We start from the raw sequence: 12,887 nt of genomic DNA on the forward strand, positions 1-12,887 counted from the left end.
TCCCAGGTTAACTACCCATCTCTCATAGCCAGAGTGTGAGCCGGGGCGGGGGATGGGCAGACCCTTGTCCATGCCACTCCACCATGTCCCAGGGCTGATCAGAGCACAGGAGTTGGCTGACTGTGTGATGACACTGCAAATATCTCCAACTGTGTGAACGGGGCCCTCCGACCTCACCTGGATGCCGGCATGACTACACAGGTAGAAGTCAAATTCCGTTGGGTGGGTGATCTTCGTGTCCACAGTTGTGCCTGCTGGAATGTTCCCACTCTTCCCAACCTGCAGCAACACAAGAGCCTCATCAGACAGGACACAGATAGTAAGGAAGATAGTCCACACAGGCTTTCTGGCCAAAGCAAATCTTATTTTTATTATTTATTTTTTGTGGTGCTGGGGATTGAACCTAGGGCCTTATGCATGCAAGGCAAGCACTTTACAAACTGAGCTATATCCCCAGCCCCGTGACAAATTTTCAAACTGCTTAATGCATGTGTTCAGAGGAGAGTGTGAAACTCCAGCCAGTATTAATAACTAGACTCGCTCTGTTTCTTCACCCTCACATCCTATAAGCTGCACAGGCCAAGTGCAGTCTTCACCAAACCATCTACTCTAATAGGGTTTTGCACTGTTGGTGCCACTCTGATCTGGGGCCCAGGGGTACTGCCAGCAACATACTGAAGCAACATGCTATCTACATCCAAGCTGGGCGAGGACCCTCTGCAGGCTGGTGCCCAGCACGTCCACGTAGCACTCAAGGCAGGGAAGCAAAACCCTAAAAGCTGGCCAGAGCTCCCACGAGTGGCTGGCTCCTGGCCACCACTTGCAAGAGAGCAGTGCAGCCTTAGTAACTTAGACTCTGTCTTGAAATACAAAGGGTTAGGTATGTATGTGCAAGGGCAAGAACTGAGCCTAGGCCACCTCACTCAAGACCCTGGACCCTTAACCCCAGCACAATGCCTGCATCCCCACACTTGGGATTAGCAAGCCAGCCTCAGAATGTAAACTAATTCCCCCCCTCATTCCTGATCTCTGACATTGGTAAGAGAGTTTTCCTTGAAGGTTGGATAAATCTTACCTGCAAAACTCTCACTACACTCATAAATACACCAAGTAACTCTGTGTGTTCTGTCATACTTAAGATGATCTGTTACTGAAGGTTTGGAGAAACTTGCTTGTGAAGCTCTCTGGGCCAATACCTTAGAATGAGCATACAGTGATCACATAAATGGTCACGCTCCTATGCTTGGACACTGTCCGCTTCTGTTCCTTGTGGAGTCTTACTAGGTCTATTTTCAAAGAGGCAGGTTTTGATTTTAATCTCCTGTCTTGCTTCTTTACTTTGTACTTATTTTCCATTCTGGGAAGGGGGAGAGGGTGTAGGTGTCTCCAGGAATAGTTGCCTACGGAGCCTTCTTGCTTCCTGGCAACGGAGACCTGGGGACTGAGGAGAGGAAGGAGCCCAGCCCCCGAGCTCTGCAGCTCTCCCTCGACTCCTGGGTCCTGGGGTCTCTTCTTTCCATTCTGTCTTTATTCTCACTTTCTGTCATGGTTCTTATTTTATACCCAATGCATCTAAGTCTACGGGCTGCACTGTTTTAGCTATACTGCACAGGTTTGATATGAAATCTTCAGGTTTTTGTTCATTTCTGAGTGCTCTGCAATTTCTATCTTCATTATATGTTTAATGCATGAGCTACTTAGCAGTAAATTGAAAGTTTCAAGTGTTCTTAAACTTCATTCCTACTGATTTGGAATTTAACTGCATAATGATCAAAACATAAGGTTTATTATACAAAACTTGAGGTATGGAAATGTGAGTGGCTCCTCTGTCCTGGTGGAAAGCCGGCTTCGTGAAAGCCCTTCTGTGTGGCCCCAGGTGCTGTGGCAGGTCCTGTCCAGTTACGGTGCCTGGATCATCCTTTTCACTCTTGCAGTTTTCAGTTCTCATTTTTTCCCATTTCAACTTCTGATGAAATTCTGTCCGGTTTTGCTTCACTTTTTTTTTTTTTCATTCTTATATAATTTTAGGGCAGAGTACTGGGTACATTTAAGATCACAGATGCTCAATCTTGATAGTGAATTAGTCCTTTTATGAGACAAAATATCCCCTTTCCTCACTGTAACATTTACCTTTTGGTTCCTCCATTTACATCACAACATTGCTTCTTGCACTGGTGTGGCAGTAGGGCCACCAGGACTGAGCTGCAGTTAGTCCTCTTCAGCACCCAGTGCATCTAAACCACCATGCTCTTGCCTGCTGCCACCAGTGTGAGGGCTGTGGTTCTCAGCCTGGGTCCTGCCCTCCTAGGCACTGTCTCTTTCATGGGCGGAGGCAGGACCATGTGTCCTATTAGGTGTGTGGAAGATGCTCTCAGCTATTCCCAACCCATGTGAGAGCTCCTCAGGACCACCTAGCAGCACTTCCCAACAGTCCCACATGGGCCCGTGGCCGACTCCATCCTATCACATTCCACGCTTGCCCAGTCCACGTCTGTGTGTCCAACGGGTTCTCAGAATCATCTCTTTTGGTAATTTATGAGATAAATGACATTTTAACGCCGGACCTATCCCAGATCTGCGAGATTCAAGATAAAACTGCTCCCAAGGCAAAGAGAGCCGTCCAGGACACTTGAGGCAGGTTCCCAAGAAGCTCCTCAGAGCACAGTCTCCCCAGGGCCTGGGGCAGCAGCTCTGAGTGGCTGGTAGGAGCTCTGTGAGGTGGCTCAGGTCCAGGGCTCAGGACCCTGAAATGACCCATGCATATCCCCAGGGCATCACCGGGACATGCCAGGGGGGCTTACCCGCTCGTTCTTGTCAGTGCAGAAGAGCCGTGTGTGGTGCCTCTTCTGCACCACGATGAACGTAATCCCCGGCTGGTAGTCCTTTTCCAGCTTAATACAGGCCTCACGGATGGCCAGCAGCTCGTGGTGAAGGACCTGAAAGGGAGAGAGAGACAGGTAGGTTTCAGGGTCGTTCTAGGCCTCGTGCTACTCGAAGTAAACGTCTTAAAAATATGTGCCACTTAAACGCCTAGAGTCAAGCCTTCCAGCTCTGCTAGCGTGTGCCTGGGCACGCAACTTCCCTTGTGATTTCCTGTTTTCATTTATACAATAGAGCTAGGGACACCCAGGTTTCGTGGCTAACTGGTTTTTAAGTTAGAAAATGCATGAAAATGATGAGCACAGCACTTGGAACACTCTCAGTGCTCAGTAGACGGCACTCACACCCCTCAGGGCTGAGGCACTGCAGAGGATTTACAGCACTGAGAAAGCCATTCATTCATTAAGCTGCTGCTTTTTAAATACATATCTAATGGAAAAGGCAATGGCTTAGGAGTCAGACCGGAGTTTGAATCTGAGCTCTGCCACCAATTAGCCATGTGGAAAGCCACACATTATGACCCTCAATCCTACCTGTAAAACTTGCATGCCCAATCTGAGTCCCGATGGGAAGACAGAAAATGACGGGCACAGCCTACGAACCAGGGCACTTTGAATTTCTGTTATTTTTTAGGGTCTTGCTGTTCTGTTCAGGCTGATCTTGAACTCCTGGATTCAAGCCATCCACCTGCCTCAGCCTTGTAGCTGGGATGACAGGCATGTGCCTCTGTGCCTGGCTACACTATAGATTTTAAGCAATAATCTCAATCAAAATATTCTATTACAATGTCTCAAGAACATAAGTTCTGGGTGCAGAAAACTCAGTTGTGGGATTCTGTAAGACAGAGTGCTCAGAGCCTAGGAAGGCAGATCCCCTCTCTACATGGGCATGGCACTATGACATGGGGGGAATGGCACTGTGACATGGGGGAAAAGGGCTAGGAGCTCAAGGGAGGGAGAAGAGTCCCTGCTGGGGGAGCCCAGGAGGTCTGTCAACACAACAGGACCCTGGGCTGTGAGGGCACAGAGGGAGCCACCAGCCCAGGCTCTGCAGCAGCTCAGAAAGGCCACTTGGTCAAGAAGCAGAATCTGTTTTTTTTGTTTTTTGTTTTTTTTGTTTGTTTTTTTTTCCCTAGGGGATCCTGGACTTAAGGAGCATGAGCCACTATTTCCATAGGTATCAGGAAGGCAAAATGTGTGTACTTGGAATCAGCCTGTGACCAAGGAGGGGCAGGTTCCTGTGCACCTGGAGCCTCTGAAGTGCACAAGGACAATTCCCTACCACGAGTGGCCCCCACTGCCACCACTGCTTAACAACACACTTGCTTTGGGAGTGGAGAAACAGAAGTGCAACCAGCCCAAGCTGATGGGGAGAATCTCAGGGCCAGGACAGAGTTCTATTGCCACAGGCAGGGCACCTTGACCCAGCACTGTTGGAGGCAGAATCAGGAGAATAAGGCCACTCCCATGCCCTCGCTCACCCCTGCATGTGAGGGCTTTCTTCCCCTTCTAGACCCTCTCTTACCAACCGGGCCCACCCATCTCTGTGCACCCACGGTGCCAGGGTCATGATGTTGCCCAGCCCCTTCTGCCCCATGCAGTTCTTATCCTGCTGCTGTGGTACCTGCTCCAGCCTGTCTCTCACACTACAGACAGAAGGGTCGCCAGATATAAGGTCTCTGTCGTGCAAAGACCTTGTTCCCCTGATAGCTCTTCATATCCTCCAAGGCAAAGTCCACACTTCTGGAAAGCATGGGCAGTGAGCTATGCTGCTGAGCCCACTGCTGGCCAGGTGAGACCCTCACTCCCATGTCTCCAGGGCCCAAGCTCATACCCACTCCTTCTCCACTTCCTCTGCCCTGACTCTGCACCATGAGCCCGACTAGGGCCAGGGCCTGGACATCCCGTGCCCTGCAGTCTCCACCACTGCCCACCTTCCACACTCTGACCGCATCAACCTTGGGTAGAAAGCCACTGAGTCAGTCTGCATTAGTGAACTGGGGAATCTTAGACACCAGACAAAGATAGAGAAGCTCAAAGGGAGGATACCCAACCTGCTGGAACTGGCCTTCGGAGACACCATCGCGGTAGAAGATGATGCGGGTGGGTTTGAAGCGTGTGGACTTGTAGAACTGGATGAGCAGCTCACGCACCATGGCCGCCAGGTCCTGAATGATCTCTTGCCGGTGCTGCTGCACACGCACAGTGGCGCAGTAGCGGTTGGGGTGCGCATCCATGCTGCCCACGACCTGTGGAAACATGCAGTGAGCATTTGGCAAGGTTTCCAGGCTCCCTCTTCTAGGTATGTGGTGGCGCTGGCCTGCAGGTGGGCAGAAGGGTCTCCACCTGGATGTCCCAATACAGCAAAGTGGAAGTGGTGTCCTTGCTTTCTCTGAAGGTTTGGCACCTGCTTTTCCAAAGAGCCCTCTGCATTATCAACACACAGCAACCCAGATTTTGGTTCTCAGGTAAGGGGAACTCCCAAAGGCCAGAGGCTGTATGAGCCCCAGTATGAATGTCAACCAGAGGGAGACAGGGTGAGCAGGCGAGCGAGCAGAATGAGCCCGTGACGACTCAGGTTGTCTGGTCGGGGTATAGGGAGTGTCAGGGACAATGGGAACTCAGCCTGTAGGACAATGGACCAGGCACTACCAGGACCTGCTCACCTCTGAGCTGGGAGGCAGATTCCTCACCCGGGAAAGACCGAGGGAAAGCTTGTGCCCGTGGAAAGCAGGCTCCAGGAAGCCAGCTTCTCAGGACACCCAGGCAGGGCAGCACTCCCCGGGCCAGCCCCCGACGCCTTGCCTAGGTCCTGCCTTGGCCAAGATTTTCCTCTCAAACAAGTGAAAATAGACAGACCCTGAATGTTAAGTTGGTATAAACAAATAAATTAACATAAACAGAAATCTGTTTCTATTTATTGAGAATTTGGGGGTTGGGGTGAAAACAGATTTCTTTTCCTGAAAACTTGAAAACATAACCCTCTAAACCCAGAGATAATATTCAACACTACACCACATCTGTCCAGAAGAACAAACACGAACAGGGACAGGTGAGGCAGGGAGATGGCAAGACCCAGAGCCGGAGCCTGCAGGCCCGCAGTGGGTGCAGAGCTCGGCCGGGGAAGCCCTGGGGGCCTCCTCTCTGGGCCCAGCTTCCTCCTCTGCAAACCTGAGCACAGCCAGCCGCGCCGAGCGGAGCTGCTGAGCTGCTGCTCTCTGACCAAGGGAGGAAGGAGCTAAAGGCATCCAGCAAAGCGAGAAATGCTGCTCGCACGGGAAGTGCTGGGTCGCAGTTACTGGGCCAGGCAGCAGGAACTGCCTGGCTTACATGACACTGATTTCATAAGGGGAGTGACAGCCAAGCACGATTTATGTGTGCTGCACACACGTGCACCCAAGTACCATGGCAGCTCCCTTCCACCCAGGGCTCACCTGGCTCCCCACATCCCTGAGACAGGGTCCTACACCACAGTCCCTCCAGACTTATCAGATGATGCCGCATTTTCTTAGCTCCATGGGCCAGGCTCCATGCTGGGGCTTAACTACACTGTCTCATAATAATCTTTAGAGATCCACGGTGGTTTCCTCACTTTACCCAAGAGAAAGTTCAGGAATATTAAGCTTAATTACTCAAAAGAAACAGACGCGAGCAGGCAGAGTCTGCAGTAGTCCAGGGCCGAGCTCAGCCGGTGCTTCTGTGATCCATCCAGGGCACCCTCTCCAGCTGTGCCCTGCCCAAAAGGAACCCACCTTCAGGGGCCTCAGCTCTCACTCCTGCCAGCAGCCCAGCACTTCTCTGAGGCAATTCGGCCAAGAAAGCCAGGGCACATGGCAGGGCTCTCAAGAACCCAAGGTGACACTGGGGGGTGAAACCCAGTGGCTCCAGACAATGACCAAAAAGAGACACCTGATGCTTTCTCTTTCCCCCACTGCTAGGAGGCCAAGGCCCTCAGAAAAGATGGCTCTCAGGTAACCCCCTTTGCTCTCTGCACTCCAAAGCTTAAACCCTCACTACGAGGAAGGCATGGTTTGGTTCTCTTTTAAAATGAAAGACCACTGTAACAGTAACCCTAGACTCTCCTGAGAACAATCAGCACTGCTAGGCAGCAGGACGGAGGCCCAGCTGAAGAGGGTGGAACGCCAGGCGGGCAGCCAGTCCACGTGCGTCTATGGACAGCGCTGGTGCGTGCGACTCAGCTTCTTGGGGCCTGTTTCATGCCACCGTCAGTGTCCCCTCCAATCACCTATTCGCCATGAGGCCCTGAGGTTCTGAGCAGCTGGGCAAACCTCCATGCCCTTCAGCCGTATGGCTGCAGAGACCACATGTGTCTTGGTGGTCTCTGCAGAGTCCTAAGCACCACACCACCAACAGAGGCTCAGAGGAGAGCACTGACACTCACTGCGGCAATCGAAGGCTTCTTCCCGTCCCCCGCAGGTGGGTGAGTGACATCTGCTCCCAGAAAGATCACAGGCTGCTGGAACACTGGAGGCCTGCAGAAGTAAGTGGCATTGGAGGCCTGGATCAGTGATGGGGTCAGTCACCACCCCTGTGACCTGTGCAGTTGGCAGAGTGGTTATGCTTTTGAGCAGAACCTTTACTTTAAAGGTCACAGAGAAACCTCACACACAAGTAACATGAGGGCTGAAATATGCCTCAGAAGGACCCTGAGAAAGTGGAGCATGGGTGGAATGTACCCCAGACAAGACTGGCCAGGCACTGATGGCTGTTGAGGTCAGAGGTCAGACACATGAGGGTTCATTGTTCCTTATCTTCTTTGTGTTTACTTTAAAATTTCCAAAAAATTTCCCATGGCTTGGGCTAGGGATGTAGCCCAGTGGTAGAGTGCTTGCCTAGCATATGGGAGGCTATGGGTTCCATCCCTAGCACCAGAGGGGAGGGGAAGGGAGAGAGAGAAAATCCCATGGGTTGTTACTCAGGCTTGGTGCTGCTGCAGGGAGTCTCTCCACCCACGACTCTATTGTGGGAGAGGCTGCTCTGAGCACCGGAGGAGGCCCAGCAGCACTCCTAGCCTCCACTCACTCCTCCTGGGAAGCAATGTGCACAGGAGGGGTTGCTCTAGGGAGGGTTGTGCTGTCCACTTTCAGGGATGCTACATGACCACAGAAGCTCATGCGTGTCCAGTACTTTCAGAGGGCTCCTCACACGGTAGCACTAGCAGCTGGCCCCATTATCATTTCCATGCTGATGGAGAAAATATCATGAGAGTGTAGAGACCTGTGTCACATCTTCGGCTGCATCCTGCCCTACAGCTAGAGACTGGGTTGGGTGTAAGAAAGGGTTCTGTTCCACCTGCAGTGGGTCTTAATCTGCCCTCTTCCAAACTGCATCAACTGCTTAGTCTCAGGACTACCCTTTGGTGCCAGAAGGATGAGTGGGTACCGCCACAGAGAGAACTGAAGAACAGACACTCCTAGGCAGGGAGTGGCAGCCAGGAGAATCTGTCCCAGCCACCAGGGGTTGTGGAAGGTAAGGATGTGCTCCCCACCTAGCGCTGGCTCAGGACCTCCCACATGCTCCTGGGCAGGTCTGCAGTCTCTGACCATACTCCTCAGCAGGCTGGCAGAAGGGATCCCGCCAGGGATGCTGGCCATTGGGACCTGCTCCCATCTCACTTTGGGTGTCCCTTGCTCAGCTCCAGGGACAGCCCTTAAGCCCAGCATGGCTGTGCATGCCCACCCCTGCACTTCCTCAGGATGCAGAAGGAGCTTCATATACATATGCCCTGTGCCAGCTGCCTCAGCAGGTGGCCAGGGTCCCTCCAATCCCCACTGTAATTCCAGCTGCACCTGGGGCACTGGCTGGCTGGGTGGGGATTCCTGGCAGACCTCAGGCCGCTGTCTGCTGCCCCATTAAGGCCAGGCAATTCACAGGCACCTGCTTCCCGCAGTGTCACATCACTACTGCTGCCAGGTACGGGGGCAGACGGCATGGAGAAAGCACACCCCACACTGTGAACTCTGGGGAGGCCCCCAAATGGCATCAGTCCCACTGACCAGGCTCTAGAACCAGCCAGCACCCCATGTGGCCTCACTATGGTCTGTCACACCAGAAGGCAGGAGCCGCGGGAAGCCACGCCACAGGCCTTGACACTCACTGTCAGGGTGCTCAAGAGTGCAGGGCCAGCCTGTGACAGCCTCATTCACACATGCAAATCACACGGAACAAGCAAAACCACACCTGTCCCAGCAACCTCTCCTGCCCTGCAGCCAGCTCCCTGAATCTACTAACCTGTGACTGCCTCCCCGACGCCTGATGACCACCTTCCCACTGCCTGGCAGTCAGGTTCCTCGGCAAGGTCTCCAGGGACTGTCACCTCAGCTGGCCCAACAGACCTGCCTGTATCCAGAAATGCACTCAGGCCTCATCAAGCACGGCTCACTGTGGCATTGCGACCCAGGACACACTTTCCCAGGCATCCAGAGACCTGGCCACCTTTCCTCCTGGGCCTCACTGCTGTCTCCACTGCTGCCCCCAGGGCTGGGACACCGGCCCTCCCAGCACTCAGAAGCCCCCTCAAGGGATCTCCTCCAGCCTCCTGGCTTTGAACACCATCCAGGATTCCGGGATCTCATGGCCTCTGGGGATCAGACGCCTGCTTCCCACAGGCCACATCACATGACACAGGGGCCCTGCAGAGGCCTGAGCAGGAGGCTGGAGCAGCAAGCCTGGGCCCTCAGCTGTGAGCATGAGTTTGACCTCTCGGGGACAAGGCCGAGGGCTCTGAAGCCGTCCTTGCTTCTTCCCTAAACACACACCTGCCTGCCAGGTCCAGGGTTCTCTCTTCAAAGCCATCCAGAGTCAGGGTGTTCCCTCTCCACATCTGCCTCCAGCCTGGCCCAGGCCAGTGGCCCCTCTATGCAGAGCCACAGGCAGCCCTCCAGAACACAGGTCAGGTGTGCCCCCGTAGCTGCAGCTTACCTCACGGGCCCACCACTCTTGTAGCCTTTCAGCAAAACAACTACCATCGCTCCCTCGGCTCCCATGTCAGGGCTCTGGAGGCCATGTCCTCTGCCAGAGGCTCATCTGAGCTCATCCCCTGCCACTGTGATGCGGCTCACGGACACACCAGGTGTGACGTCCTCATAGCCATCACCCCTCCATTAAAGGGGTACAGATGAGGTCCCGTGGCTCTCTGTTTATGGCCTAAACTCCTTGCACACAACCACCTCAGAGTCTGCTGGCTAACGGAACTACCCTTGGGGTTGCCAACTGCCCCTTGATTAGTCCTCATTCGTTTCCAGGAACTCGTGGGAGTGGAATGGCTCTCGCTCAGAGCTGGGAGCAAATTCAGGCAGAGGCCAGGTTCCTCTGCCACCAACCTCCTCTCCCCAGCTGCAAGCACAACTCGGCAGTGCTTAGAGTGTGTGTCCCTGGCCACCACATCAGCAGTGCAGGGCATGCTGTCAGGAGAGTGGATTCTTGGGCCCGAAACATGACCTGCTGAGCCAGACACTGACTGACCAGACCCACAGAGCGTCTCATGTGGGTGCTCTGGTGTGGCCCCAGAGTCACGTTTTTGGAGATGTGGTCCCCAGTGCGAGGCTACTGAGAGGTGTAGCCTAGTAGAAGATGGTTAGGTCACTGGGGCATCACCCTGGGAAGGGACTAATGCCCATCTTGCTGGGATGAGCCAGTTACCATGAGAGACTTGTTACAAACTTCTTCCGCCACGTGACCCCTCTCCATGCATGTGAGCATTCCCAACATGAAACCATCCACCAGGAAACCTCGGCAGAAGCCAGGGTTGGCACCTCACTCTTGGACCTCTACTGTACCTTTAAATAAACCTCTTTTCCTTCTAAACTTTGAAGCCTCAGGTATTTCCTTCTAACAACACAAAATGGAAGGAGACACTAACCTAACCCCAGGGCAGGCTGGAGGTTACACCTGGGCAGTGCTTATCAATGTCTGCCTCCACTTTTCACCATCATCTCTTTTACACTAGGACAGTCAGGTTCATTGAACTATTTCACTGTCTTCACCATTTTTCTGTCATTCCTATACTAAGACAAGGCCCTGGGACTTTAATGATAAAATCTCAACATCTATCATCATAACTACCCCTTTCTTCTGTGCTGGAGGCCCTGGTTTCTGAGGAGGGGCACATGGTAAACTTGGTTCTGCAATTTAGTACCCAGGGAAACAAGCCAGCCCCAGGGGGCACTCAAGGAAGGCATAGCTGCATCACACCCGCCCCAGCTCAGGGACATGCAGGCAGCTGATGCTCAGCCACACTTCCTGGGCTGGCCTGGGATCCAGCAACAGTGATTCCTGTGTGGCACTTTTCCGACAGAAGTGCTCCAATCACAGCATCAAGTGCCATCCTTCCCTGGTAGGGAGCCTCTGGTAGGAACTCTCGTGCTGCTCTCATCCTGCTGCTCCAGGGTCCTGCAGGTGAACAGGGCACCCCTCTCCCAGCCATTCCAAGTGTGCCCCTGCTGAGCCTCACTCACCTGCACAGATCCTAGCACAGGGAGGGGTGCCCACCCTGGCCCTGCACTTGCCCCCTGCATATTCCCCTGGTCCTGGAGAGATTGTGTGTAGTCGGGCCCCATGTCCTCAGCACTGTCCAGGACAGCCCTCACCCAGGCACCTCTGCACACCATGCCCTGTCCACTGAAAACCATCCACACACCCAGCACACAGGCAGAAGGGCTGGCTCACCTGCCCTGGGGCAGCAGGATGTTGTTGACGCCTCCCAGCTTGACATTGATCTTCAGGCAGAGGTTGGACAGGGTCTGTGGTGTGGTTCTCTGCACGTTTTTCATCTGCACGCACTGTGTGGCCATCCCAAGCACTGTGTCGCCCACGCGCTTGACCTCAGCTGTGAGACACAATGGTGCACACATCACAGATTCCACCAGTGCCCCTTCCTCTGTTGGCCTGAGGGCAGCAGCTGTCTCTAGCTCTCCAGCCCTTCAGCCCCGACCTGAACTGCGCTGGTGCAGTGTCCAACCACAGCACTCCTCTGGATATTTTTGGTCATGAGTGACTGTGGTCACCTATGTGACAGGATCTCTGGCAGGTGGAGGGGCCAAGGTTCTGGCCAAGTGCTCTTCAGCACTGCCGTGCACCTGTGCCAGGCTCACCCTCATTGGAAATGTGAAGCTGCATGGGCATATCTCATCCTTCCAGTCTGTGAACCAAGAGCACTTAAATGAGTTACCCAGGGCCAGGGGCAGGAAGACGAGGCACTGCTCAGCAGGAGGACATCTTCTTATGGCACAGGCTTGAGTGCTTAGGTATAAAAACACTCACACCTGGGAACCCTTGGCAAACGCAGATCTGACATCAGAGCTCTCCAGGCCCACAGGCCTCCACCCTGGAGGCTTCCCCAGCAGGTGCTCCTGTGGCAGCTCTGAGGAAAGAGGACACTCAGGGCAGCACCACAGCTTTCTTGTTACTGCTTTTCTGGAAGTTGAACTTGGAGGGGAGAAGCGTGGCTTTCACTTGTCTCTAACTGGACTCCGACTAGACAGGGAGCCTTGCTGGGGACACCCACCAAGCCCCAGTGCTTCCCTGGGCCCTTCTGGGTTCCGCCCTGCTGCCAGAGGCTCTCCCCAGGCTGTCCGCCTGCTCTCCTGCTTCTGTCCGCATGCCCTGGCTTCTGGACACAGGGCTGTATCTGACTTCTTTGTATTCTCCAGCAGCTGGGGCACCACAAGGCTCAGGATACCATGGCTAGAAGAATGTGCAACTGTTCTTTGGCATAAAGGACTCTGAAGTGGTTTAGAGGTGACAAAGCTAGGCTATGGCGGACACAGGAGCTGTTGGAGGATTCCTGGGAGACACTGCAGAGCTAGGGAACCCCACTTCTCTGCCAGCACTCATGTGGCATGCTGTATACAACTACCCTCCAGCCCAGTTATCGACTGTCTGGAGGTGCTGGCTCCCTAGTCCTGTGGCCTCAGATGGAGTAATGAGGCTGGCCCTGGCTGCCGGAGTGCAGTGGCCAGGAGCAACCTTCTTCCTCAGAATCACAAA

At 53.7% G+C, this 12,887-nt stretch overlaps 2 protein-coding genes across 4 annotated transcripts in view; one reads left to right on the forward strand and one right to left on the reverse strand.

The window, feature by feature from the left end:
• CHRAC1 (chromatin accessibility complex subunit 1) overlaps nucleotides 1-12,887 on the forward strand; it is a 237,913-nt gene that overhangs the window by 20,831 nt on the left and 204,195 nt on the right. The window lies entirely within an intron of this gene.
• AGO2 (argonaute RISC catalytic component 2) overlaps nucleotides 1-12,887 on the reverse strand; it is an 87,635-nt gene that overhangs the window by 4,003 nt on the left and 70,745 nt on the right. For all 3 annotated transcript variants that reach the window (XM_081265626.1, XM_081265627.1, XM_081265628.1), the window contains 5 exons: nucleotides 11,568-11,727; nucleotides 7,282-7,372; nucleotides 4,934-5,128; nucleotides 2,802-2,936; nucleotides 178-279 (listed from right to left, as the gene is read on the reverse strand). In XM_081265626.1, the coding sequence (XP_081121752.1) occupies nucleotides 178-279; nucleotides 2,802-2,936; nucleotides 4,934-5,128; nucleotides 7,282-7,372; nucleotides 11,568-11,727 (683 nt within the window). The remainder of the gene's footprint in view (nucleotides 1-177; nucleotides 280-2,801; nucleotides 2,937-4,933; nucleotides 5,129-7,281; nucleotides 7,373-11,567; nucleotides 11,728-12,887) is intronic.

The sequence above is a fragment of the Spermophilus citellus genome, assembly GCF_964194105.1.
Source record: "Spermophilus citellus genome assembly, chromosome: 14".
Lineage (NCBI taxonomy): Eukaryota > Metazoa > Chordata > Mammalia > Rodentia > Sciuridae > Spermophilus > Spermophilus citellus.